General features: G+C 38.3%; 2 protein-coding genes across 3 annotated transcripts in view; both read right to left on the bottom strand.

Moving 5' to 3' along the window:
* Nucleotides 1–16,246, bottom strand: part of prrc2a (proline-rich coiled-coil 2A) — a 69,876-nt gene extending 53,630 nt beyond the window's left edge. The window contains exon 1 of one of the 2 annotated variants that reach the window (XM_034160949.1): nucleotides 16,134–16,246. The gene's annotated coding sequence lies outside the window, so the exon portion shown is untranslated. Of the gene's footprint in view, nucleotides 1–15,958; nucleotides 16,112–16,133 lie in introns of those variants that run through there. The other variant, XM_034160948.1, reaches the window with a different exon arrangement.
* Nucleotides 16,247–20,619: 4,373 nt separating this feature from the next.
* On the bottom strand, nucleotides 20,620–25,365 carry neu1 (neuraminidase 1). Its single transcript, XM_034160739.1, has 6 exons — nucleotides 25,279–25,365; nucleotides 23,680–23,869; nucleotides 22,629–22,891; nucleotides 21,363–21,545; nucleotides 21,012–21,231; nucleotides 20,620–20,842 (listed from the first exon to the last, which is right to left on the bottom strand). Exons 1-6 carry the CDS (start codon nucleotides 25,363–25,365, stop codon nucleotides 20,622–20,624), a joined length of 1,164 nt encoding a protein of 387 aa, XP_034016630.1. The 3' UTR covers nucleotides 20,620–20,621.
* Nucleotides 25,366–26,580: the final 1,215 nt, after the last annotated feature.

Genomic DNA, 26,580 nt, shown 5'->3' with positions numbered 1-26,580 from the left:
TTTATAACAGAGATGAATTTTCAAGTTCAAAAAATGCAATCAAGAATTAAACCTTTGTGAAATTAGCAAATAATATCCTTAAAAAGAGTTGTGAAATACATCTGATCTTGTACCTCTTGTTGCTGCAACTTAGATATAGGTTATATTACAGGTAGAAAAACTTTTTTCAGTTGCAGACAAGTAATTGTGAGAGGAAAGAAACACAAACACTAAGGAAACATTATTTTCACAAGACTCCTTTATTTTTCTATTCTGCAACTTTCAAGAACAAAAAAAAACAAAAACTTTCAAACAACCTTAGTGCAAGCAGAGGTTGATTTTAGTGCTGGTAGAACATTTTAACAAGAAAACATGGACCCTGATATAACATGTGAGGAAACTATCATATAACAGTAAAATAAGATTCTTTTCACAAGACCCTGTAGTATGTTTGTGCAATTTTCAAGAACAGTAACAAAGAACTGTCTAGTACAAAAAAAAAATCTGTGCAAAGTTGCATTAATCTCTAAGGAAAAGATAAATAACATTACAAAAAAACCTCAACTCTACAAAAGTTATTCGCCCTTCATTCTTGGTCCCTTTGGGTGGAAATCAAAAACCTATTTTTATTCTCTTTGTTATGAGTAGTTTTTATTTTATGTTTTATTCTTTTACTTCCGTTTTTAATTAGGTATTTAAAAATTTTTTTTATTTTAATTTTTTTATGTTGAACTGTTCTGTGTTAGGCACCTTGAGACGGCTTTGGCGCTTTATAAGCTGATTACATTGAAATTGAACAACATTTTATTGAGTCTTAAAGTAAATAAATATGAAATTGGTTACTGGATCCTTAAACTCTGGACATAATAAACTCTACATGGTGGATCCTTGATCTCTGGACATAAACAGAAATAAAATCTGTTAGTTTTTGTCAAAAGCATTTCCTTTCAGACATTATTAGTGGCATGAATGTATTTCCATACCTATGAGCTGAGCTCTACAGCTCATAGACGTCTCATTTTGAGAGGAAAAAATGTTTTAGTTGATTATAGTTTACTGTCTGTATTGCAACGTTTGTAAGAGGTGTCATTTTATTTAAAGCGGCGATTCGTTTTGAAGTTATTAATTCCGAGTGGACTCTGTTTCAGCACAGAGCAGCGCAGCGTTTGAATCTGTGACAAAGGAACGGAGGACGATTCTCGTTTGTTGACTGCAACAAGACAAGAGTCCCAGTTAATGACTTTAATACACACAAAAATGACTCATGATATTTTAATGGCTTTGAGAGGGGTTCAGAAGCGGACTTACCGCTTCTGAAGAGCAGCAAATCAAAGAGCCACGAGCCATTGAATCAAAGCATTGCTTCAGTGATTCACGCTTCAAACTGGAGTCGCGCTGCAGAAACAGTTGATTACACGGTCCAAAATAACCGTAACGGTCCAAAATTATATCGTAACGGGCCGTAACGTAAGGCGAACGGCAGTTATTCCCAGAACCCTTCCGGACGACGAGTGAATCTGAATGTTTCAACCTCTTAGCAGTAAACAAAAGTTTTTCATGCTAGAAATAAGCTCTACACAATGTGGGCTTAATAAAAAGTGTGACCGACGCAATGAAGCACATTTGACACATTACTACATAAACTGAGTTAATCAAACTGAGCTGAAATGAAACGGGAGAAATGTGGGGTGAATGTAATTGCAAAGTTATTACAAACAACATCCTTATAAACTTACTTGTATGCTTTTATCAAGCCGATCAGTGCAGCGTGACGGCGAACTACGGGGGCGGTGATGAACACATTTAAGCAGGGGTGTAAGCAGCTCTCAGTTGAAAGGAGTCAGAGCTCCATCTACTGCAGGGGTGGCCAAGTTCGGTCCTCGAGAGCCACATTCCTGACACTCTTAGTTGTCTCCCTGTGTTGGAGCAGGGAGACAACTAAGAGTGTCAGGAATGTGGCTCTCGTGGCTCTCGAGGACCGAACTTGGCCACCCCTGATCTACTGGATCTACTGAACGGTGCAAGTACATTTTACATTGCCAACACAAACATTATTTCAGTAACTGTTCTGTTTATGAGAAATTATCTGCGTTTTATCGGCAAAATTTCGGCCGATGGTGAGTACTTCGAAAAGGGCTTACATCGGCCGATATATCGGTTGGGCTGTATCAGTGACTTTTTAAACACAAACACACACACTTATATATATATAAAAACATATGGCCTGACTGCAGACACACCATCACATTCAAACACCAGCACAGTTCCACAGGCACATAAACAAATTAATAAATTTATAAAAAGTTAAACCAAAAATCACACAGTACATAATGCCACACACAATACATGAGTTGTCTACTGTGGAAAACCATGAGCAGTCGGGCTGAGCGATGTGACACTATGCATCTTATGATGATGTCTATTGTGTCATATTTCATGATGTCATATTCAATTTCAATTTTGAATAGTGTCATAAATCCAGGCTACCCCACAGTCATTTGGTCCACCCTATCCCTGAGTGGAGCAAACTATTCCATGCAGATTGGTATCAGGACTGCACGAGTGCAATACTTACAGCACCAGGAATCGCAATGTGGCACGATTTATCTAAGGATGCACAGTTACACTGCCATGTAATAAAGGTAAAAATCTGCGGTCATTTTTCATGAATAACGAACAAAAGAGGTCAAAGACGTTGAATTTACTCTAATAAATGATCCCGGTAAAGGGAGTGCTTGACATGCACCTTCTCCCTCGCTATGCTACAAGCATCAATCATGTTCTCAGCAAAAAACACTGGATTTGCATGCCCGTGTGGATAAGCAATACAGAATGCTTCTGAAATGATGATGTCATAACCCTGCCTCTGTAACCTCAGCTGCTTATAATTAATGATATGCTGTTGTTAACCGTGTGATTTAACTGTTTTTGTTTTGTCTTGGTGGATCATTAATAGGATTTATTTTCATTGCGATGGCTGTGGTGAACACTGATTGTGAAAAAATGGAGCACTATGATGCAAATAAAATAATTGCAGAAAGGACTTTCAGCTTTTAAAATAAGTTATTTTCATTTTTCCTTCAGCTCAAATGTCAATATAATACTAGCATTATGTTGCATAACTAGACAATTAGGTAACAGCTCAAAAATGGTTTTAATAACACTAACCCAAATCAATATCGGATCGAATCAAACTGAAATAATGGATTCTGAATCTTAAGAATTGGAATCAAGTCGATTCTTGAAATTTGAATCAATACCCAGCTCTATTATATACATGGGATTTGTTAGGTTTATATATACACTTTTAGAATAGTCTCTCTCTCTCTCTCTCTCTATATATATATATATATAGAGACACACACACTTCAAAAATGTGCTAAAAGCACACTGTCATTATGGGGTATTGTGCGTAGAATTTTTAGGAAAAGAATGAATTTCATCCATTTTGGAATAGCTAAGGCTATAACATAACAAAATGTGGAAGAAATGAAGCACTGTGAATATGTTCCAGATGCACTGTATATTTGCCATATCACACAGCCCTAGTGAGACGTCTGCAACATTAACTGAATTATTTTTGTCAGGTTCAGATGTTTGTTTTTATTGTGATCATGCAACACGCAATATAAAAACCTTACACAGAATGCTCAAGATATGGAAACTGTACATCCTCAAGCCAACTGTTAAGCATTTCAAGTAATATTCGTCCATCTTTAAGACTTTTGTTAAAAACACACACACACACACACACAACGTGAAGAAACCTGAGAGTAATATATCTTGACCTTGAAACCATGATCCGTAACAGGGATGCATATCATTACACCCCTACTACAGACAATGTAAACTGCCATAAGCTGTTGTAATCCAAGCAGAGTGATGAATAAATAAATAAAACTGTTCAAAGCCTCAGTTGTAACACCAACAATATTTGTGTGACTTAGTCATGTCAAGACGATATCTGATCTGCCTCACAGGGTCAGTACTGGGTCGGCAGTCAATGATCCAGTGTATCATATCAGTGTCCTTAAAACAAATTAAGGTGATCCATGTAATTTCTTTCAGCGTATAGCATCAAATCTCATACCACCAATATGATAAACAGAGGCGCATCCATGTTGACTAGGGCTGCAACAAACGATTATTTGGATCATCTATGAATCTGATGGGGGTTTCGACGCGATTAATCGATTAATCGGATTAGCGGGGAATCTTTTAAAAATGTGCCAGGGAAACAATTTTACTCTCCTTCCATCACTTTATTTAACAACAGAACATTATTTGAAAACTTAAAATACTTGAAAATCAACAAATCGTCAAATGTCCCTTGGCTGTTGAAATATAAAATAATAAAGAATAAAACAGTTTATAATAAAGAACAAAAATAATTATTTCAAATGACATTGCTTTATCAAAGTGCTGAGTTGCCATAAAACAACATTGAAGCATATAAATGTTATAAAATATATGGTGAAAAGAGAGGTATTTTTGTTGCTGCAAGTGAGCAATTAGCATAACCAGTTAACCATAAAACCTAAATCAAAAAACTGGAGCCTGACTCATTATATGTGCAACATTCTCTGTATAACTTGTAAACTATGTGGTCATTTCACAATGTCTCTTTCTCTAAAATTGTATTGTAGCATTATTAGTTATTATTACTATTATTATCGTTGCTATTATTAATATCTAAATAAAATTTTTTTTAAATATAATTTGTAATACATTTGACTCTTTTACGACAACAAACGCTGAGCCATTAATTATTATACAGAAAATAAATGCACAAACATGCTGAAATGCCAGCAGCTTAATGCTAACTTTAGCATTGAAAACGCCATAGACATGCTAACGCATTAGCATCGGCGTTAGCATAAAATACATCTATCAACTGTTTCAGAAGACCATAACAGGTCAGTTTAACATAAAAAGGTAAAAATTCCTCACAGACATATGCTCTTTAGGGTTTTAGTGGGGAAAAATTAAGATAACGCGAAATAAAACAAATGAAACCAACAAAGCAGCAGCTCGAAGCACTTCTTCATTGGTTCAGGATTCAAAGCAAAGCTCGGTTGATTATATTGAAGAAACAAAACATTTGCGGTAAAACAAAGTTATTTAGCAACTAATTGATGACTAAATTAGTTGACAACTATTTTAATAATCAATTTTAATCGATTAACTTGATTAGTTGTTTCAGCTCTAAGGCTGACCAAAATAAACTGCTTCACAACAGAGTGGGGGATGTAACAATATATCGTAAATCGTGATTATCGTATCATGAGCCTGTATTGAATAGACTTGCTCAGGGATGCACCGATACCACTTTTTCCCAGACTGAGTACAAGTACGAGTACATACATTTGGGTACTCGTGGATACCTAGTAACGATACGAATACTTAATGATACATTACAGTTTTATGATGACTTTGAAACTGTTTTATTCATCAGTTGTTCCTTACTTATTAATTATAACTGCTACCAATATCATTAGCTTTGTTTTTATTTACAACACCAATTCCAATGAAGTTGGGACGTTGTGTAAAATGTAACTAAAAACAGAATACAATGATTTGCAAATCCTCTTCAACCTATATTCAATTGAATACACCACAAAGACAAGATATTTAATGTTCAAACTGATAAACTTTATTGTTTTTGTGCAAATATTTGCTCATTTTGAAATGAATGCCTGCAACACGTTTCAAAAAAGCTGGGATAGTGGTATGTTTGCCACTGTGTTACATCACCTTTCCTTCTAACAACACTCAATAAGCTGAGAACTGAGGACACTAATTGTTGAAGCTTTGTAAGTGGAATTCTTTCCCATTCTTGCTTGATGTATGACTTCAGTTGTTCAACAGTTCGGGGTCTCCATTGTCATATTTTGCGCTTCATAATGCGCCATACATCGGCAACAGGTCTGGACTGCAAGCAGGCCAATCGAGTACCCGCACTCTTTTACTATGAAGCCACGCTGTTGTGGCACATGCAGAATGTGGCTTGGCATTGTCTTGCTGAAATAAGTAGGGACGCCCCTGAAAAAGACGTTTGGATGGCAGCATGGGTTGCTCCAAAACCTGGATGTACCTTTTCAGCATTGATGGTTCCATCACTAGGGATGGGTATCGAGAACCGGTTCCTTTCAGGTATCGTTAAGAAATGATTTGATCCATTGACATCAATAACCTTTTTGCTTAACGATTCCCTTATCGGTCCTTCAGAGTGGCCGTTGCTTTTGGGGGTGTTTGTCAGGAAAATTATAATTTCTGTACATTAATTACTGACCCTGTAGCAGGTCTGTAATCAACTTTTCTGCAGCGCAGCTTTGCTTTGAACCTTGAACTAATTGAAGAAGTGATTCGCAGATCCAAGCAGTGCTTCGATCCGCTGCTTTGTTGATTCATTGTTTTAGTTCACTTTATCTTAATTTTTCCCCACGAAAACCCTAAAGAGCATATGTCTGTGAGTAATATTTACCTTTTTAATGTTAACCTCTTAAACCCTAAAGTCCCCAAATTTGGGGACTTGCCCTGTCATTTGAACACTCATAACTAATTAACTAACACTTATTATACATCAAAATGTCAAGTCTCCTCTACAAAAGTATCCACTTCAATCACATATCAACTAACCACAGCTGAAACGCCAAGCAAATAAAGACATAAATCAATCAATCAATTTTTTTTTAGGAAACAAACAAAAAACAAACTCATTTACTCCTACCAAGTATTATTTACTTTCAATTTTTTTGCACCCACAACATCCCCTAGGACCTGTCTTTTAGCTGATCCAAACTTTTGCATTTTTGACCTTGTAAAAGGTGAGAAATAAATCATAATGTATGGGTATGTGAGTTTGGTGAAATAGGCTCTAGGGCTTAAGGGGTTAAACCAACCTGTTATGGTCTTCTGAAACAGTTGATAGATGTATTTTATAACTTAAAAACGGGACCGATGCTAACCCGTTAGCATGTCTATGGCGTTTTCAATGTTAAACTTAGCGTTAAGCTATTCGCATCTCAGCACGTTTGTGTGGATTTGTTTACTGTATAACAATTAATGGTTCAGAGTTCCTTGTCGTAAAAGAGTCAAATTGTATTTTTTTTTTATTGATATACTAATAATAATAGCAACAACAGCAATAATAGTAATAATAACTCATAGTAACTAATAATGCTACAATACAATTTTAGAGAAAGAAACAAAAAGAACCTGATAAAACAAAACAACAGAAAAGATAAAACCAACTAACAATGAACATAAATAAATAAATATAGAAATAAACACCTAGTGACTCTTACACCTCCACTTCATCCCTGTTTTATTTAAGTTTAATGACAATTTGTTTCGGTCAAACCATATTTTCAATTTGTTAATTTCTTCACTGATTTCCTCCAGAACTATCTGCCAAGGAAGAAAACTGCTGCATCCTAGTAAGAGCAGAATACTACTGGAATGATTTTGAATAAGGAAAGTTGAGTTTTTTCTCACCAAAATGGATGCTGCACTCACTGCAGTTTATTGTATGGAATAGCCCCAGATTGTATTTCAGAGCTTCTAGAATTCAAACATTTTCATGCGGGTGGTGGTGGAGGGTAAATTTGGGTTACAGCTTTTTTTTGTTTGTTTTTCACCACTTTCGTCCCTGAACATGTCAATCGTGAGTCACTTTTGTGCGGATTAAAGTCACTAACTGGGAGTCCTGTCTTGTTGCGAGAAAGAAACGGGAATCGTCCTCCGTTCTGTTCATACAGCTCCAAATGCTGTGCGGCTCTCTGCCGAGTCAAGTTAGAACGATAGAGTCCAGTCAGAATTAATAAATTCAAAGCGAAGCATCATTTAAATCAAATGACACCTCTTTCCAAATGATGTAATTCAAACAAACTGCAATCGATCAAAACATTTTTTCCCTCCCGAAATTAGACGTCCTGCGCTGACGTGCAGCAGCCAGCTGAGCTCAGCTCAGAGGTACGGAGTGACATTCATGCCAAAATGTCAGAAAGGAAACACTTTTGACAAAAACTACAGATTTTATTTATTTTTATTTATGTCCACAGATCAAGGATCCAGTGACCAATTTAAAATAATGTTGACATAGAAAACCTGTAAAGCCTACTTTTAGTACACAGAAAATTCACAAGAGGTATCGATAAGGGAATCGGATCGATAAGCAGAATCGATAATGGCATCAATATGGATAAAACCTTATTAATACCCATCCCTAGCCATCACAGATGTGTAAGCTGCCCATGCCATGGGCAATAACATATCCCCATACCATCACAGATGCTGACTTTTGAACTTTGCGCTGGTAACAATCTGGATGGTCTTTTTCGTCTTTTGTCCAGAGGACACGACGGCCATGATTTCCAAAAACAATTTGAAATGTGGATTCTTCAGACCACAGCACACTTTTCCACTTTGCGTCTGTCCATTTCAAATGAGTTCGGGCCCAGAGAAGTGTTCCCGAGCCCACACGGTAAGATCCTTTACACAATGTCGGTTTTTAATGCAGTGCCACCTGAGGGATCAAAGGTCACGGGCAGTCAATGTTGGTTTTCGGCCTTGCCGCTTACATGTATAAAGTTCTCAAGAGTCTCTGAATCTTCTGATTATATTATGGACTGTAGATTATGGAATCTCTGAATTCCTTAAAATTGAATGTTGAGAAACATTGTTCTTAAACTGTTAGACTATTTTTTTCATGCAGATGTTCACAAAGTGGTGATCATCACCCCATCTTTGTTTGTGAATGGCTGAGCCTTTTGGAGATGCTCCTTTTATACCCAATCATGACACTCACCTGTTTCCAATTAGGTGTTCTTTGAGCATTCATCAACTTTCCCAGTCTTTTGTTGCCCCGTCCCAACTTTTTTTTTAATGTGTTGCAGGCATCCATTTAAAAATGAGCAAATATTTGCACAAAAACAACAAAGTTTATCAGTTTGAACATTAAATATCTTGTCTTTGTGGTGTATTCAATTGAATATAGGTTGAAGAGGATTTGCAAATCATTGTATTCTGTTTTTATTTACATTTTACACAATGTCCCAACTTCACTTTCAGGCCATGACATTGACCCTATGTGTCTTTTTGCAAGGAATGTTTTCACAGTTTTTGCTCTATGGCAAGATGCATTATCATCTTGAAAAATGATTTCATCATCCCCAAACATCCTTTCAATTGATGGGATAAGAAAAGTGTCCAAAATATCAACGTAAACTTGTGCATTTATTGATGATGTAATGACAGCCATCTCCCCAGTGCCTTTACCTGACATGCAGCCCCATATCATCAATGACTGTGGAAATTTACGTTCTCTTCAGGCAGTCATCTTTATAAATCTCACTGGAATGGCACCAAACAAAAGTTCCAGCATCATCACCTTGCCCAATGCAGATTCGAGATTCATCACTGAATATGATTTTCATCCAGTCATCCACAGTCCACGATTGCTTTTCCTTAGCCCATTGTAACCTTGTTTTTTTTTTTCTGTTTAGGTGTTAATAATGGCTTTCATTTAGCTTTTCTCTCATTTGTTTTGTTGTTTTGCATTTTCGATTTTTGAGACATATTGCTTTAAGTTTTCTGCCTTGACGCTTTGATGTCTTCTTGGTCTACCAGTATGTTTGCCTTTAACAACCTTCCCATGTTGTTTGTATTTGGTCCAGAGTTTAGACACAGCTGACTGTGAACAACCAACATCTTTTGCAACATTGCGTGATGATTTACCCTCTTAAGAGTTTGATAATCCTCTCCTTTGTTTCAATTGACATCTCTCGTGTTGGAGCCATGATTCATGTCAGTCCACTTGGTGCAACAGCTCTCCAAGGTGTGATCACTCCTTTTTAGATGCAGACTAACAAGCAGATCTGATTTGATGCAGGTGTTAGTTTTGAGGATGAAAATTTACAGGGTGATTCCATAATTTATTCCTCAGAATTGAGTGAGTCCATATTTTTTCCCTTCTGCTTGCTGTAAAAAAGTAACCGTTACTAGGGATGCCGGGGAAAAAAAAAAAAAAAAAATCGATCTGAATCGATCCAAAATATCCAAGAATCGATTTTTAAAAAGCATTTTTTTTTTAGACATTTTCTTACTCGCTGCGTGGACTGTTTGTCAGGCAACGGCTTCCGTACTACAGCGTCCCTGCGAGGGGAGGGTCCGGCGTGCTTCAAACATTCGTGAGCTGTAGCTTAGCATGGCGGATGAAGAGCTAATTCAGCCAGCACCGTCTTTGCTTAAGGCAAATGTTTGAGCGCATTTTGGATTTTATTATTTGCTGCGTAAGAAGGAGCTTGACATGACTTATGCAGTGTGCAAAATCTGCAAAATGAAAGTCAAGTACTTCGGAAACACTTCAACTCCGCAAGCCCACATTCTACGCTATGACCCGGAGCTAAAAGGAGTGGAGCAGCGGTATCTGCTGACGACTGACCAGCGCTTCACTAAACTGCCAGCCAACTCTGAACGAGCAAAGCAGATAAGTAAATTTACATCTAGAATCACTTGATTAACCTTGTAAAGCTGCATTTTCTTAAACATAAACATTTTTTAAGTAATATAACTATTTCTCAGAGCTGTTTGAATCGAAAATCGATTCAGAATCTAATCGTCACCCCAAGAATCGGAATCGAATTGAATCTTAAGTTGGTGTATGATTCACATCCCTAACTGTTACTGACTGCCACAATTATTTTCCTGATTTCTTACAGTGTTTCTTAAAGCCAGAAAGTTGCCATTTGAAATGACTTTAGTTTTGTGTCATGTCTGTGATCTGCTTTTTTTCTACAAAATTAAACAACTGAATGAACATCCTCCAAGGCCGGTGATTCCATAATTATTGCCAGGGGTTGTACATGCATGAATGTGGTAATTCAAGCAATTGGGTTAGCAAGCATATGTTCAATGACCTGTTTAAATAGGGGTATCAAACCTGTATGAGTCCCCAAAATTCTGCAAACTATTATGTAAAGTAGAGATGTTAGTTTATCCACTCCTGCAAATTTTGCTAAAAAAGGCTGATGGCGCAGGAAAGCAGGTGGCGCTAAACTTACTCAAAATTGGGCAAGTCGAGTAATTTGGCTCCCCCTGGTGGCCAGCGCCATCAATACCCCAATGTTTTTTCAGCTGCATTTGATAGAGTAGAGCCTATATTTGTTGATAACATTAAAATCTGGTTGGGGTCTTGATGGCCCAGAGGGTTATGAGCCTTTAAATACAGCCAATTTTGCAAAATGACCAGACTTTGACCGCCCCCTATATTCAGCGCCATCGATCCCCCAACCTAATATGTATGTAAGCTCAAAGAGTTTGCCTCCCTAAGTCATTTAATAGCTAAACTGGCTTGGAGACTTGATGACGCTGAATGCTACATCACTTGAAAGACGGGAATTTAATGAAATATCAGTTTTTGCATATTTTTGCCTTGAACTTTGATGACCACTGGCAAGGTCACCGTTTGGTTTTCGGTCCAAAAATTTTGGGAAAGTTCGTTTCTTGGTAGGTTCCATCTCTGAGCTATGTTTCATTGAAATCCGAGTCGGCTTGAATCACAGCCCGCCTGATCCTTAAAAAAAATTGACTATTAAATTCTTTCTCAACATTTCAACTGTTAAAATTATTATTATAGTATTAGTAATTGTATGAAAAATTGTCTTCAAAAGTGCACCTTTAATCGAGTGGTGTGGGGGAGGGAAGCACGCTCCCCCCTCCACACCCCCTTTCTGCCTGGATTCACCCCTGGATGGTCGTCTGAGCAGGAAGAACTGACCAGATTGACAGGTAGGGAATTTTTTTTTTACATTTTTCAGCGGGGGGTTTTTTCATCATGTCATCCTCAGAAAGAGACTTTAGGCACATTTGGGTGGAAAAAGCAAGCCTTAACATTTGTTAATGTGTGTGGATCAGCTGTTTTTAGTGAGGACACACACGGAGCAGCACAGAGTTTTAAAGAAAAAAAACCGTTAAAATGTCCATGTAAAGCTTGTGCAGGTGTGTTGCCGTCACCGTGCTTTGAGAGACGACAACTGTTCTTTCAACTCGGAGCTGCAGAAAACAAATGAAATCTCACAACATCAAAGGCTTTGTGGGCAGTTCAGTTGAACCACAACCTCCGGCTACCCACGGGCTGCTGCGATTGTCCCACAATACAAACACAATGCATTGAGAGGTTGACATCACACTTCTGTAAAGGGGTATTGGGTGTCATAGTATCGGAGGAGTTTTATGATTACAAGTAAATACATAGGGGATCGGGCCGATACCTGATACTGGTATCAGGATCGGTGCATTCCGAGTCTTGTTTTTTCAAGTGAGAATTGTGATACCATGCAAAGCCAACTACTGAATGGAATAATGACCTCTTGCAGAACAATCATAAATGACTGATAAATAGGAAACAAAAAGGATTACAACTTACACTTTAAAATATAATAAGAGTTATAATATAATATAATAATAGTTTTATTTAAAGTTATAACAGTCACCACAGTTTACTTTGTACATAATCAATGACAACCATGATGCAATTATGTAATGCTGTATGCACTGAATCACAACAAGTGTATCAAGACATATCGCTCATATTGTGGAGCTAGTGTAGCATTATACCCCTATAACAGACATTAATATAAAATCAAAAAGTCTATGTATCTATTATTCTTGGAATTTAAGAAAATACAGAGTAATGTTTGTAAAGCACAGAGATATATTTGCACTTGGCCAGTGACACAATTTCCATAGTGGGAAAAGACACAATACTACACAAGTGGTGAGACTGTTCAGACTGAGATTCAACTATAAATATCCAATAGCAATCAGGTTTGAAACCACCGTCATATGTGACTTTAACCAGATTCAGGGGGAATTACATTTCATGTGTTTTTTTGTTGTTTTTATGCTATTCAGACTAATAAAAAAAGAAAAAAAAATCTATCTAGATACTTAGTGACTGAATACCACGACATATTCAGTGACTTGGAAATGTTTATGTATCCATCCCTTGTCTGAAGAAAACTGCCTGTAAATGTGACTACCTGCAAATAATTATATTTGTCTAATTATTTACAGCATCTGAAAATGGAAGGACTGTTAATAAATGGCTAATGCAATATTTTTGTTAACATATGCGAGTTTTTTCATTTTCACCACTGTTTTGTTTTTAATGACTCAGCAAAGTGAGGCAGTGGGTTGTACCAACAAAGCGAGAAAGAATATTAAAATCTGTCATGAAACACCAAGAGGATTATGCGTCACATCGATCATGCTTTACTTTGTGGGAAATACACAGCAGCTGGCTCCCCTCCTCGCGCAGACCAGCAATTCACAATGCATACGTGACATAAATGATATAAAATACAAAAATAATTGGTGTGTCTATGAGGTAGGAATAAATATCAGGATATTCAATGAATATCTGGCCATTGTGTGGGATTATTTTTCCATCGTCCAGCTTCGTGTTTGTACGGACGAGATGTCAGTCCTGCTGCTGCTTCTTTGGTTTTATATCACTCCCAGGTGACATTATCCAAACTCTCTGAATAGCTGAAGGCCACACTAAGGTCCCAACAACAGAAATATAACAAAATTCAAACAAATAATTATTTAAATCTGGAATTCAAGAGCAAATACCACTCCCACATACACAATGTATCTCTATGGTAAAACGCACCGACAGAGTTTCACACCAGTGATGGACCCGATGTGGAAGTAAACTGGCAGTGACATGGCCGCGACCAAATCAACTGGGGAAAAAAGCCACAAACCGGAAATGACATGGTGAGATGCTGAAGAGCTTCGCTCGTTCATGTCCGCAACATATACATATTATACAGGGCAAAGCACCGCACAGCGGCACAAAGCTCACGCTTATGGTAGACGAAGGGACAATCCAGAAATGGCACCAAAAATCTGTCCGTAAGGGGAAAAAGCCACAAACCGGACAACATTGTCGTAAAAAGCTGTAAAAACCCACAAACTGATAGTAGACGAAGAGCTTCGCTCATTCATGTTCGCGACATACGAGGTCTGCGAGAAAAATAACGTACCTTTTAATTTTTTTTCAAAAACACCTCCGTGTTGATAACCATTTGTAAAAACCAGGCGGCTTTTGATGGCTTTCAGTAGAGTGAGTATCTGAGAAATTGTTTAACAGCTGGACATGTTCCAACTTGTCCTTAAGGCTTCCGACGGAGGTATTTTGCCTGTGGCAGCGCGCCGCGCCGGCTGCCTGCCGACACACCAATCTGTCCGCACGTCTTTCATTACAAAATCTCCTTTAACAGTGGAATGTCCTAATAAACTGCTGATCCCGAGCTCTTCTGAAACTTCTCTGTTCTCTCACGACGTCCTGGGTCAACAGAGGCTTAAATTTGGAGGTTTTCAGCACGAAACAGGTTGACGACGGTGCCTCAGAGCGTGGTGCGACGTCCCGCTCCGTGGGAAATCCTTAAAACGACATAATCTCTCATCAGCTGTTAAAATTTTCACCGAAAACCAGCTGAATTTCTCGAATGGTGTCCACTTCGATCTGCCTCACAGGTTCTGAAAAAATTTTGATAAAGCAAAGCGCCAGTTTCTCAGCAAGTTGTTAGACAAAGGAATTCCGACGAGAGGGGTGGACCACTCCTCACTCAAAGCCTGCCCACAGGCGAATGACATAACCAACAGGCGTGAAAAAACTCTGTCATGCCCACGAGGGTTCAAGCTTGTCTGATGTAATCGCACGTGATTCAAATCCATATAGTTTTTGAAAAAAATAAAAAGGTCCGATACTTTTCTCACAGACCTCGTATACATATTATATTATTATAATGGTTTCACTGATGGCTACGAGACTGGCTATGGAGTCCGTTCCTTTTGTGAAACCTGTAGAATTACAGATGACATCCCACATTAAAAGCACATCTATTTTGTGATGGTGTACAGAGGCGAAAAATCACAAAAATTGTGTCACTGTCCAAATGCTTATGGACCTGACTGACAGCAGCACTCTCAACAGCCAGATGAGATTAGAAAATTAGGTCGTGGGATGGCTGGTCATCTGCGTGGTGTACGGGGATTAACAGCAGCCACACAGGCAAGCATCAAGTGCAGCAGCATAAATCAAAATAAAACATACATAAAAACACACTTTGTTGACACGTCTATGACAGCCTCCTCGCGGTGCTAATTAGCCTGAGCGAGCTAACAGAGATCCTCGGTATTGGCGTTGGGGGGGGGGGGGGGGGGGGGGGCTGCGCTCATGTTTTATAATGGATTTTCATAATCTTGCGAGAACGTTACTCGACACTGTCTGCGAGCATTTAAAAACATAAAACGCAGTGTAACATCGCGTGTGGCCCTTTGCCACGAAACGGCGTTGATTGTTTACAGCACAAGACAAAGCAGAAAAAGATACTTTACTGGGGAGAACAAAACAAAATGGCGGTGAAGACAGGCCCGTTGCTTATTAACGTGCATTTGGCCCCAAGATGGGAGATTACTCCAATTTACATTTGAGATTACATTACTAGGCTGGTGCTAAATACAGTGTGGTTAGCCAAAAACTGATTTTTTTAAGAAGTTACGTTTAAATAGCCAACACTACATTAGCTACACGACTAGCGATGGATGACATGTTGTTATTCGCTAGCAAAGCGTTCACTAATGTCAATTATTTCAATACCTATCACGACGGAATAACAGCTAATAAGTGGAGGAAACCATGGAACGTTGTTCATAAATTCACCAACATATTACACGCTGCCATTTGACAAATGCGAATTAGCCATTTAGCCAAGCAAGGCTAACTAACCACTTAGCTTACAAACAACCAAGAGGAACGAAAAAAAAAAACCGACTGCGCATCCAGAAAATAACCCATTTTCGCCTGAGCTAATGAAACCTCCCGATATTAACAGCCAGGATGCGGACTCACCACATAGATGGACATTTGTTTGCACGTTATGCACATAATGCTGCGGCCACTGACCTGGTCTTATCCCGACTTGTCTCGAGCTTGTATCGTAGAATGAGCTTAGCTATGCTAACCAGTAGCTTTTTAGTGAGCCAGCTGCATATTCAAAGAGCTGAGGTTCTTTACAACACCTCGTACTAACTTATGGATGCGAGCACCGTTGTAACGTTAAAGAAAGCTCACGGCTTACTTGTACTTCTTTGATTATGCCCCCCAAAATAAATAAAAAAGGTAAAAAGAAAGTCTGCTGGATGGGTTTGTGTAGGAGCCGTCATCGGCTACTGAATAGGAGTCGAGGGTCAACTCAGTTTACACCTAAATTCACATTTGTAACAGTTTTAATATATTTTAGAAAACCATGGCTTCTCAATATAATTTTGCATTTGTTTCTCATTTAGTTCTCATTTCGAAGCAATTGTAAAGAAGCTTGAGTAAAATATCACAAATCTAGTTAAATTAAGTGGAATCCCGCAAGAAAGTGATCTTGGCCCCTGTTTGTACGGTGCATCCGGAAAGCATTCACAGCTCTTCACTGATTACACATTTTGTTATGAGCAGGGTTTTCTTTCACCAAAACATTAAATTTAGGCTTGCATCTCAGATGTACCTTCTTGTAGCTGAACTTTCAGGTCTTCTTTTTAATAAAACCATCCTCTGTACTTCATCTTCATCACAAAGCTGTATAACTGGTGATACAAAATGCAAAACATGCACTGTGCACAATTTCTCCAATCACAGCCACAGAAGCCTGTAACTTCTTCTGGGTTGTCTGGGTGTCTTGGTGGCTTTCCTCACTCTTCTCCTTGCAGTCATTCAGTTTTTGAGAACTGTCTACTTCACACAGTTTTACCAGAGTGCCATAATGTTTGCATGTCTTCATAATTTATGTAAATAAAGTTCAAGACATATTCAATGACTTGGAAATGTCCATGTATCCATCCCCTGACTTGTCTGAAGAAAAATTTCAATTAAACTGATTATTTACAAGTATTATACCAAAGGGGCTGATTACTTATACAACCCATCATCTTGGCTTTTATATTGTTAATTAATTTATATCACGTTGTAGAGATGTGATTTCAGTTTGAGTCTAAGGAAGATAATTTTAGAATTTTTCTTATATTGAGAAGTCAGATTTACTTTTTGTATTTGAAATGTCATAAACAAATTAAAATGTGTGAAATACCAAGGGCCTGAATACTTTTGCAAGCCGCTGTATGTGCCTCCATTAGTATAACACAACTGAATTCACTTTTACACCCAGTTTTCTTTAGACAAATTAGGGGATGAATAAATGAACATTTTCACATAACCAAATATATGTTAGACTTGTTTATTAGAAAAATTGAATATAGCATCCATAACCATGTTCATTAGTTTTTAATTATCTGCAACAACAAATCAATGTTTTCATAAGCTGAATGAGTCCTTCATGGCGACCTGGGAACTGACCATCATATTGTTACAGAGCCCAAAAGCAACATAATCCACCTGTAGCCTTTTGTAGTACAACAGCCTAAAGACTGAAGCAAAAAAAGAATCTGATGGCTCCCCTTTTTTTTTGTGAAATTAGAGATCATACATATTACTTATCACAAAAAAAATGCAAGGGAACATGAATCCCTATCACCAGAGAATGTACAATGTTAAAAGTGCTGGTTTCTAAATTTAAATAGTTCAATGTAAAGATTACATCAACAAGGTGTGATATGGATACTAACCCCAAATTATTAACATTGTCAGCAGAAACTTCAATTCAAAACTTATTTACAGATTCAGCATTATATCAGATTGTTACTGGGGGAACATACAACTGGAATACAATATAAATTAAAACTGTGTACAATTTTAATTACCCTTTTCTGTGATGGTTACAAAAAGAAATTATTCTTTGAAGGCAAGAAAAAAAAATTCATTGTCCTCGATAATATACTTCACAGTGTTTCTGCTCTTTTTGCTGTATCAGTAACATCCAAGGGTAGCGTGTTGAAATATTTAACAAAATCCTGTACAACACTGCCTTCTCAACAAATAGTAGCTTATAAGAATAATTCTGTTTATTTTACAGACTACTGTTCTGATCACACTGATCAGCAAGAAAATGCAACCTCATGCGCAGTGCTGATAAGCCAGGGATGAAACAGAAAATGTGACTGAAAATCAAATATCAAAAATAAAAAATAATTAAATTAAAAAGTGATCAAAGTTGTGTCTACTAATCAGTGTAAACCAACATAAACATAAAAAGCCTTTGTTTTTCTATTATGTTAATATTTTTTATACCACTTTCACTCCCCAGCAGAAGAAAATGGAGAATAGATTATGTACAACAAATCAATATTTAAACATACTTATTCGTTTTATAAAATGGAAGAACCAATTATAATCATTCTGACACTGACATTTCAGTAAAGGCAAAAAAAAGTCCAAATCTTCATGAGTACAGACTCCCATAATTAAAAAACAGTTTGCCTTAAGGGCACAGAAAAAAAGTGAGTCAAGCACATAAAAAAAAAAAAATTAAAAATAAGAATGTGGAAAAAAAAACTGAAGAGAAATTGGATTTTTATAGGTATTCAAGTATAGGCCAAGCACAGCTCACAATGTTTAGTCTTTTGTGACTGTGAGCTTCAAAAGTTTTATTTTCTTCCTGAGAAAGTCTTGGGAGTAACCAACATCTTCTAGATTCCTCTCTTTGTACCTGGAAGATGAGCACAAAGTGAAATCAAAATGTGGGTAAATTGTTTTTAATTGTTGCACCTCACATTCAACTCTGGCTACAGAGATTAATTAATGCACCATTAAGACTATATTATTTTTGTTGTTGTTTAGTAGATGGTTTTCATTTACGTTTGCAATTGATTTCCATCACATCCATGCACATTCAACACACACAAAATCACAACACAATAACCTAATTTAAGCAATAGTAAAATAATTACATTAATCTCAGAGGTATGCCAACAAATGTCTTAAGGGATTGTTTACTGTGGAATTTGAATGATAGTTCAGATGTTTGTTTTTGGTCTGTCAGCTGTTTGCGGTTGCTTCGACCCCATACAGACTGGGGTTGGCAATCCAGTTTTAGCAGGATTCAGGCTGAATAGATTTCTTTTGAATCTGAACAACACAAATCTGATTTAAGATGGAGTGTTTTCTATTTGAGTTAGATTTGAGAGGGATTCGCTGAGGTCTGAACACAGTTGTGGCTAGAATCTGGCTAGCTCGAGGATCATGACGTCAAACTTCCATGCGGCCAGTGTCTTCACCAATCCTCAGTAAAGCAAACAACCTCCTTTCTCAGTGGTGGCATCTTGACAGACACCACGCTCACTGAAATGTCTGTCAGAAATCCTGTCACAGCAGTCGTTATTGCAGAATTTCTGTCATCTGCAGTGGCAAACTCCAGGTGATCACGAGGCTCCATCATTTTTCAAGGATAACGACATGGATAATAAGTTACTTAAGTTTACCTGTTTAAAGCCAGGTGACTCTCTGCACTTAAATAATCCATCTCTCGCTACTGTTTAACAAAGCAACATTGTCACTCCAGTAAACAGCTAAAATTAGAACATTTTAACGTTAACCATCATGGTGCATGGACGCTGTGGTCACAGCCATAAGTGGTGGCTTACTGTGTTTTGTCTTTAACCAGAAGCAAAAACGAACAGCGAGAGTTAGATTATTTAAGTGCAGAGAGTCACCTGGCTTTAAACAGGTAAAAGAATAATTTCTGTGATATTTCAGAAAATAGTTAATTTATAACTTCACAAACAAATTAACTTTTCAAGTTGCCATCAGAGCCAGGGTTTCCTGTTTTAATATAATATTGTGCAAAATGCTAAATTCTGTTGTACAGTGCGTCCAGAAAGTATTCACAGCGCTTTACTTTTTCCACATTTTATGATATAGCCTTATTCCAAAATTGATTAAATTCTTTTTTCCCATCAAAATTGTACACACAAAACCCTACAATGACAATGAAGACTAAGTTTGTGACTTCTGCAAATTTATTAAAAAAAAAAAAAAAATCACATGTACATAAGTATTCATAGTCTTTGTCATGAAGCTCAAAATGGAGCTCTGGTGCATCCTGTTTCCACTGATCATCCTTGAGATCTTTTGACAGCTTAATTGGAGTCCACCTGGGGTAAATTCAGTTGATTGGACATGATTTGGAAAGGCACACACCTATCTACATATAAGGTCCCACAGTTGACAGTGCATGACAGAGCACAAACCAAGCATGAAGTCAAAAGAATTGTTTGTAGACCTCTGAGACAGGATTGTCCCAAGGCACAAAGTTGGGGAAGGGTACAGAAACAGAAACATTTCTACAAATAAGAAATTACCTAAAACAACAATTACCTAAAACACTTCTAAATCTATTTTTTTAAGTGTTTGAATACTTTTTTCTAGATTTAAGAAACTTAATTCAAGACATCTTGTCAAGTGAAATTATCTGCCAATGCAGCAAGATAATTTCACTCAGATTTAGTGTTTTTATCATTTTTAGACACCCCTTTTTGCAGTGAAGTCCAGATATGTGCACGCACACACTCACAATCACACGGCTTAAGCCTGATTGAGTTTAGACGTGTGTGAGGGGAAACTGATGGGATCTGTGCCATTTCAGCCTCTAATGTGAGAGTAGCCATTGGTTTTCCTCACCTATGCCCTACTGGCCACCATAGAGGTGAATCTTGGCAAACGACACAGTCTCAGTATATTCCTTATGCCCCTTCTCATAGATCACAAAGATAAACTTGCGATCCTCTGTGGAATCGCTATCCAGTGATGTCATCGATGAGTAGCCACTCGGCCCTGCCCACAGCTGAACAACATTATTTCCCCAAGAGGTGCCATTGGTCAGGGACCAACGTAATGTTAGGTTGACTCCTGTGGGCGATAAGGCAAGAGGTTAACAACTCAAATTTGACATGAGGTCAAAGTAATTAAGTTAATGAAGCAATCAAGTAAATAAGTAGACCTTGAGGAAAAAAATTAATAGATTTTAATTAATAAGGAATACGATGCAGTGGAGGTCTTTGATGTATAGAGTTCTTACTGTGAATATCATTAGCTGGGTTGCTGAAGAAAAGCACCCCGTCTTTCTGCAGGGCTCCAGCTGCTACCACAGGGTCCACTAGGGTGCTGTCAAAGTACACCTCATCTACAGGCAGGGACAATCCACCGTCAAAGCTGCGCACTATAATGCGACAGCGACAGTGATAGTTGTTCTGGTTGCGAACATTGATGACGATGCTGCCATCCATCATCTCAACTGGCTGCAGAGGGACATAGCAGCACCAGGATACAATCGAGAAGGAGGGATGATGACCATCATAAGTTGATGTTAGCACCATCTATTGCTTATATATATATATATATGTGTGTGTGTGTGTGTGTGTTTGTCTACCTGGCACTCATCAGGGTTGAAGTCCTGGTCTAACTTCTCCTTGTTATAAGGGATGCTTTTCAATGCTGCACCATTGTACCAGTTGTCCCCGTGGTCATCACTCAGGATACAGAAAACTCCATTACCCTCCAATGTTCCATGGCCACACACCACCAACCTCCCTTGAGCTGGGTTGTAACGCTTCTAGAGTGTGAACAGAGACCATAAGCAAAATACCCAATGTGGATGTGAGCAACTCAAAGCGTGGCATATGTCAACACTCATGTTGGTGAATGGCTTTACAACAGAGGTGATAATGAAGCCTGAAAATAATTTCTACAGCAAAAGACTGGTATTTTACAGATATATGTTCCATATGAATAGCAAAAGACTGCCACTATACAATTGGTATGTGGTGAATTGACCCCCATTTTCAAAAGGATACTTTCTCTAGCCTGCCAAATACACCACCAAGAAATGGTCTCAATCAGACAAGGAGTTCTTTAGCTTTAGCTTTCAATGGTGTTGCCCAGGAGCACTGTGAGGTTTTATTCCGACTGACTGTATATCCAACCATCCATTTTCTACACCCACTTACTCCATTTAAGGGTTACGGGGGCTGGAGCCTATCCCAGCAGTTATAGAGGGTAAAGCGGGGTACCAGTAGATCACAGGCCTCATCGTACATGTTCATATAGCAAATAGTGAAAGGCTGCCACTATACATTTGGTATGTGGTGTATTGACCCCATTTTCAAATGCATACTTCCTCTAGCCTCCCCAGTATACCACCACAAAATGTTGTCAATCAGACGAGGTGTTACTTGTTTACTTATTACATGGAAACAAAATCAAGATGATCACTGTTACCATATTAGATAAGGAATGACAGCCATTTTCTAAAGGATCCTTCCTCTTGCCTCCCCAATACAGCACCAAGAAATGGTTTCAACTGGATGAGATGTTTAGCCATTGCGTGGAAACCAAAATTGAGATTGCACCCATGGCAGCCATACTGGACAATAGAAGACCCCCATCTTCAAAAGGAAGCTTCCTCTAGCCTTCCCATTACACCACAGGAAACAAAAAGTTTACAGATGGATGCCCAGACAGGATGAAAACATAATGCCTCAAATGGAGGACATAATAATAAAGTGACTAATCCTGAAACAATTAATAAATCATTAACTATAGTAAATCATTAACTATAGTAAACAAAACAAAAACAAAAAAGTTAAGTAAGCTGTTTTGAACTAGAAAGATGACAAAGATGTGCCAACTCTCTTACCTGGATGCCAAAACCTGGACCCGGAACGAAGCTCTTGACTCCGAGCTGGACAGAGAGGTTTCTGGGTGAACTCCAGCTGAGACCATCAGTTTTGCTCTCCACCATCATGGTACTGGAGGGGGAACATTGGTATTGGTGGAAGCACAAGCTGTAGATCAGAATCACTGAGCCCTTTTCCATATCCACCACCACTGAGCCCAGATTAAGGCCATCTCTTTTAGCTCCATCATCTACAATAAAGGATGTGGGGGACCAGGTGGCTCCTTGAAATAAGACCAAAAAAAAAAAAACAGAAAACTTTTACTTAAACTGCAATAAGCCATTTGCTTACAGTTTTCTTGTGCTGCAGTTTTTGAGTGTAATTTGCTGTAAAACTAAAACTGTGCATCCAGCTGTTCTGTTTCACAAAAATCTGTGCAAATAACACATGGTGGTGCAGTGGCTGGCCCACAGTCTGAAAGTTCTGGAACCGATACATCCTGGGACCTTTCTGTTCAGTTTGTATGTTCTCACACTCACGTGTACAGGTTTCCACCCACAGCCAAAACGTGCAGATGGACGAGGCTACTCGATGAGTCTAAAACTGGCCACAGTTGGGACTGTGACAGCAAATACTGGCCTGTTACCCATGTGTTAGCCGTACAAAAGGAAATCTTCCCTTTTATCCCTTTCTTAAACTTTCAGGCCTTATGATGTCACAAATCCTGATGGAGACAATAATGAGAATTATGACTTCCCTCCTGTCTGTTGGTAGAGCATCATCATTAGCCCTGCAGTGGTACACACTCACAAAATGCCTTTCAAAATCAGTTTGACTGCAAGCGAAAAGTCCCTTATTGCAGTTATGGTTAAAAGTCAGTGTTCCCATTTTCCAGCGATTGTATTTTTATGGATGTTGCTGTCCAATGTTGTTTTTCATAATGCTGCTTTCAGGCAACACATTGCATATATTGTTCCATTTAATTTTCCTTTTGTTGGCACTGTTTTATTGTAGGCTTGTTTAAATGGCTGGCTGCACCGGCTGCATGTGACTGTCCACAGGTCATCTTACCTTTGTCTGTTGACCGTCGCATAGCGATGAACTTTGCTCCTATGTCAGCAGATGACGTCTTTCTGGCCTCAGTGAAGGCCAGCAGGCTTCCTTTGGGGGTGAAGGTGAGCAGTGGGATTCGGTAGGTGTTGACCCACCCTTGGGTTCCACTCACCCACAGCAGCTGCTCTTCATACACTAGAGGGTTGATCTGTCAAATGGAATATAATGCTGAGTTAAGGGACAAGAGATCCATCTATAAATCAGTATAACAGGAGGCAGCAATCCCTCTGTGCAGACCCTTGAAGGATCCCATCCAGCTGTTAAGTCCATACCATCTGTTCGATATTGGCCAAGCTGAAGGTCAAGGGTTATGATGTGAGTTTGCCTGCCTGACACCGGAAGGTCCATCAGAACAACAGTTCCATGAAATGCCTCAGGGAAGTCATAATGTTGAAAGAACAGCTAGCACCACATGGGGCTCTCAAATGGACCAACTATGCATGATGCGTTCTGTGCAATACTGGAATTGCCTACTTCAAATAGAACCACACCATATGAGAATTGTGATACTGTGCAATACATCCAAAAGTATGCAAACCATTACAGAAGTGTCCAAATGCAATATCTAAAATTATATAACGGCTGAGTGGATCCTTGTCATTTGATTGGTGCTTTGTAGGTCACATGACATGAATTAATTGCATAATGCATGCGATAAAGAAAAGCAAGTTTAGACTTGATTTCTGATTGTAATCTATCAATGTGCTGTGAAAATTAGAGACAACAGTCCATTCCCTGGATTTGTCCCTCTATTAGCTATTGAAAATAAATGCCTACCCTTAATCTCCTGTTCCCAACATTTTTGCCATTGTAGGTTAATTTCTCTCCATATGATACACTTGCCTTCTGCTTTGGAAAGACTGACACTGATGTCTATATTTTCTTTTGCCACAGCTTTTTTTTGGCCAACCTGTCCACCCTCTCATTTGTTGGGATACCAGCATGTGCTGAAGCCCACATCAGCTTTACCTCCACTCCTTTTCTTGCCATATCCTTTATTGCCAAAAGAATGTAATAAGGTCTTCCTGACTCCTGGATGATCTTGTTCCAATACTACTAATAGCCGATAGAGAGTCACTGCACAACAGCACTTTATGATGATAAGTCTGTGATGCCCACTGGACTGCTATGAAAATGGCCAATAAAAACATTCAAGAAATCTGATGTTCTCTTGATTCAATATTTGAGCCTTGGATTTAAGATTCACACAACTTTATTGATCCCTAAAAGTGTAATTCATCTGTAAAAGCTGCTCCAGTAGGACCTGATTCAGGACCCTTTGACCAGTCAGTCAAAAGAAAAACTTGGTCCTGTTTACGTTTTTACACCTCTCGACCTTTGAACCAAATGTTCTAGTCATCTACTGCTTTGTGTGTCCAACAAATCCAAAATATATTCACTTTAAAGCAGCAGATTCTCGTATTCCCAATTAATCAATAATACAAATAGCTGCTGATTAGTTTTCTGTCGTGAAGATACATAGGCAAAAGTTGAAAACAATACATAAACAGAATATAAAAATGTAAGTGTTTGTAAAACCGGAGTGTGAATTCTTACCCGTTTAGGGCTCAAATTGCAAACATGCGGTGCAAAAACAAGGCAAAGTAAGAGACAAAGTGTAGACAAGGTGCTTTCTGTTTCCATTGTACGTTAAAAAAATAGTTATGCCGACACAACATTAAAAACCAACTACCGGACAAACAAAAGAAGACCCTTTTAGAATGCGGAAACTGTCTGTTCGCTATCTTCAGCACATATCTTCAGTCACATGATCAAGATGACGGGTCACATGACCAACCCCACCAAAATAAAACGACGGAGTTTTAGGGCCACATTGAATTTTTATTTATTTTTATTTATTTATTGGACTTCGAGAATAAAGTCGTAATATTACGAGAATAAAGTCGTAATTAAGACTTTGAGAAAAAAGTAATATTACGAGAATAAAGTCGTAATATTACGAGAATAAAGTCGTAATATTACAAGAAAAAGTCGAAATATTATATTGTGACTTTATTCTCGTAATATTTATGCTCGTCTTGAAATTACGACTTTATTCTCGTCTTAAAATTACGACTTTATTCTCGAAGTCTAAAATAAAAAAATTCTATGTGGCCCTAAAACGCCGTCGTAGGTTTGAACCGTGAGCCTTCCGTAATGAAACAAACAGCACCAACCACTTGTTGTTCTTTGACGTCCTTTTCTTACTGTCCACTAGATGTCGCTATCGTCGTGTCTTTAGGAGTATTTTGAAAACACACGTGGTGAGTTGTGCAGCACTTGAACATATTTTTTTTTATTCTGTTATTAGTAGATTCCAGTGCTGACAGAATTTGTGTCACAGAGAGAATGTCATTTACTGTATAAAGTATTATTTGCCTGTGTGTGGATGTGACCATGTGTCAGAGTGCTAGGGGATGGTGTGTGTGTGTGTGTGTGTGTGTGTGTGTGTGTGTGTGTGTGTGTGTGTGTGTGTGTGTGTGTGTGTGTGTGTGTGTGTGTGTGTGTGTGTGTGTGTGTGTGTGTGTGTACCTGCACCTTGACCACCTGAATTTACCAGCCCGAGATAATAAAGTTTACCTTGGCCTTGACATGTTGCTAAAGTGTGTTTACTCAGTCAACCTGATTATGTAATTATGTTTACATAACACAGTTTCACTTTTACAATAAAAAGACTAAGGATTTTCATACCACTGCACCTGAAGTATCCCTGAACTGTCAGACTGCCACAGGAGTGCCACTGAGAAGTCAGAGGTCTGCAGTGCTACAGGCTTCTACAAGAGTCCTACCAAGGTGTCACAGGCTGCCACTGAGTACTGATGCCACAGGAATAACAAAAAGGTACCATAGGCGACTCCT

The sequence above is a fragment of the Thalassophryne amazonica genome, chromosome 20 (assembly GCF_902500255.1).
Source record: "Thalassophryne amazonica chromosome 20, fThaAma1.1, whole genome shotgun sequence".
Classification (NCBI taxonomy): Eukaryota; Metazoa; Chordata; class Actinopteri; order Batrachoidiformes; family Batrachoididae; genus Thalassophryne; species Thalassophryne amazonica.
Note: the sequence above shows the minus strand (reverse complement) of the source record. Positions and strands in the feature narration are given on the sequence as shown.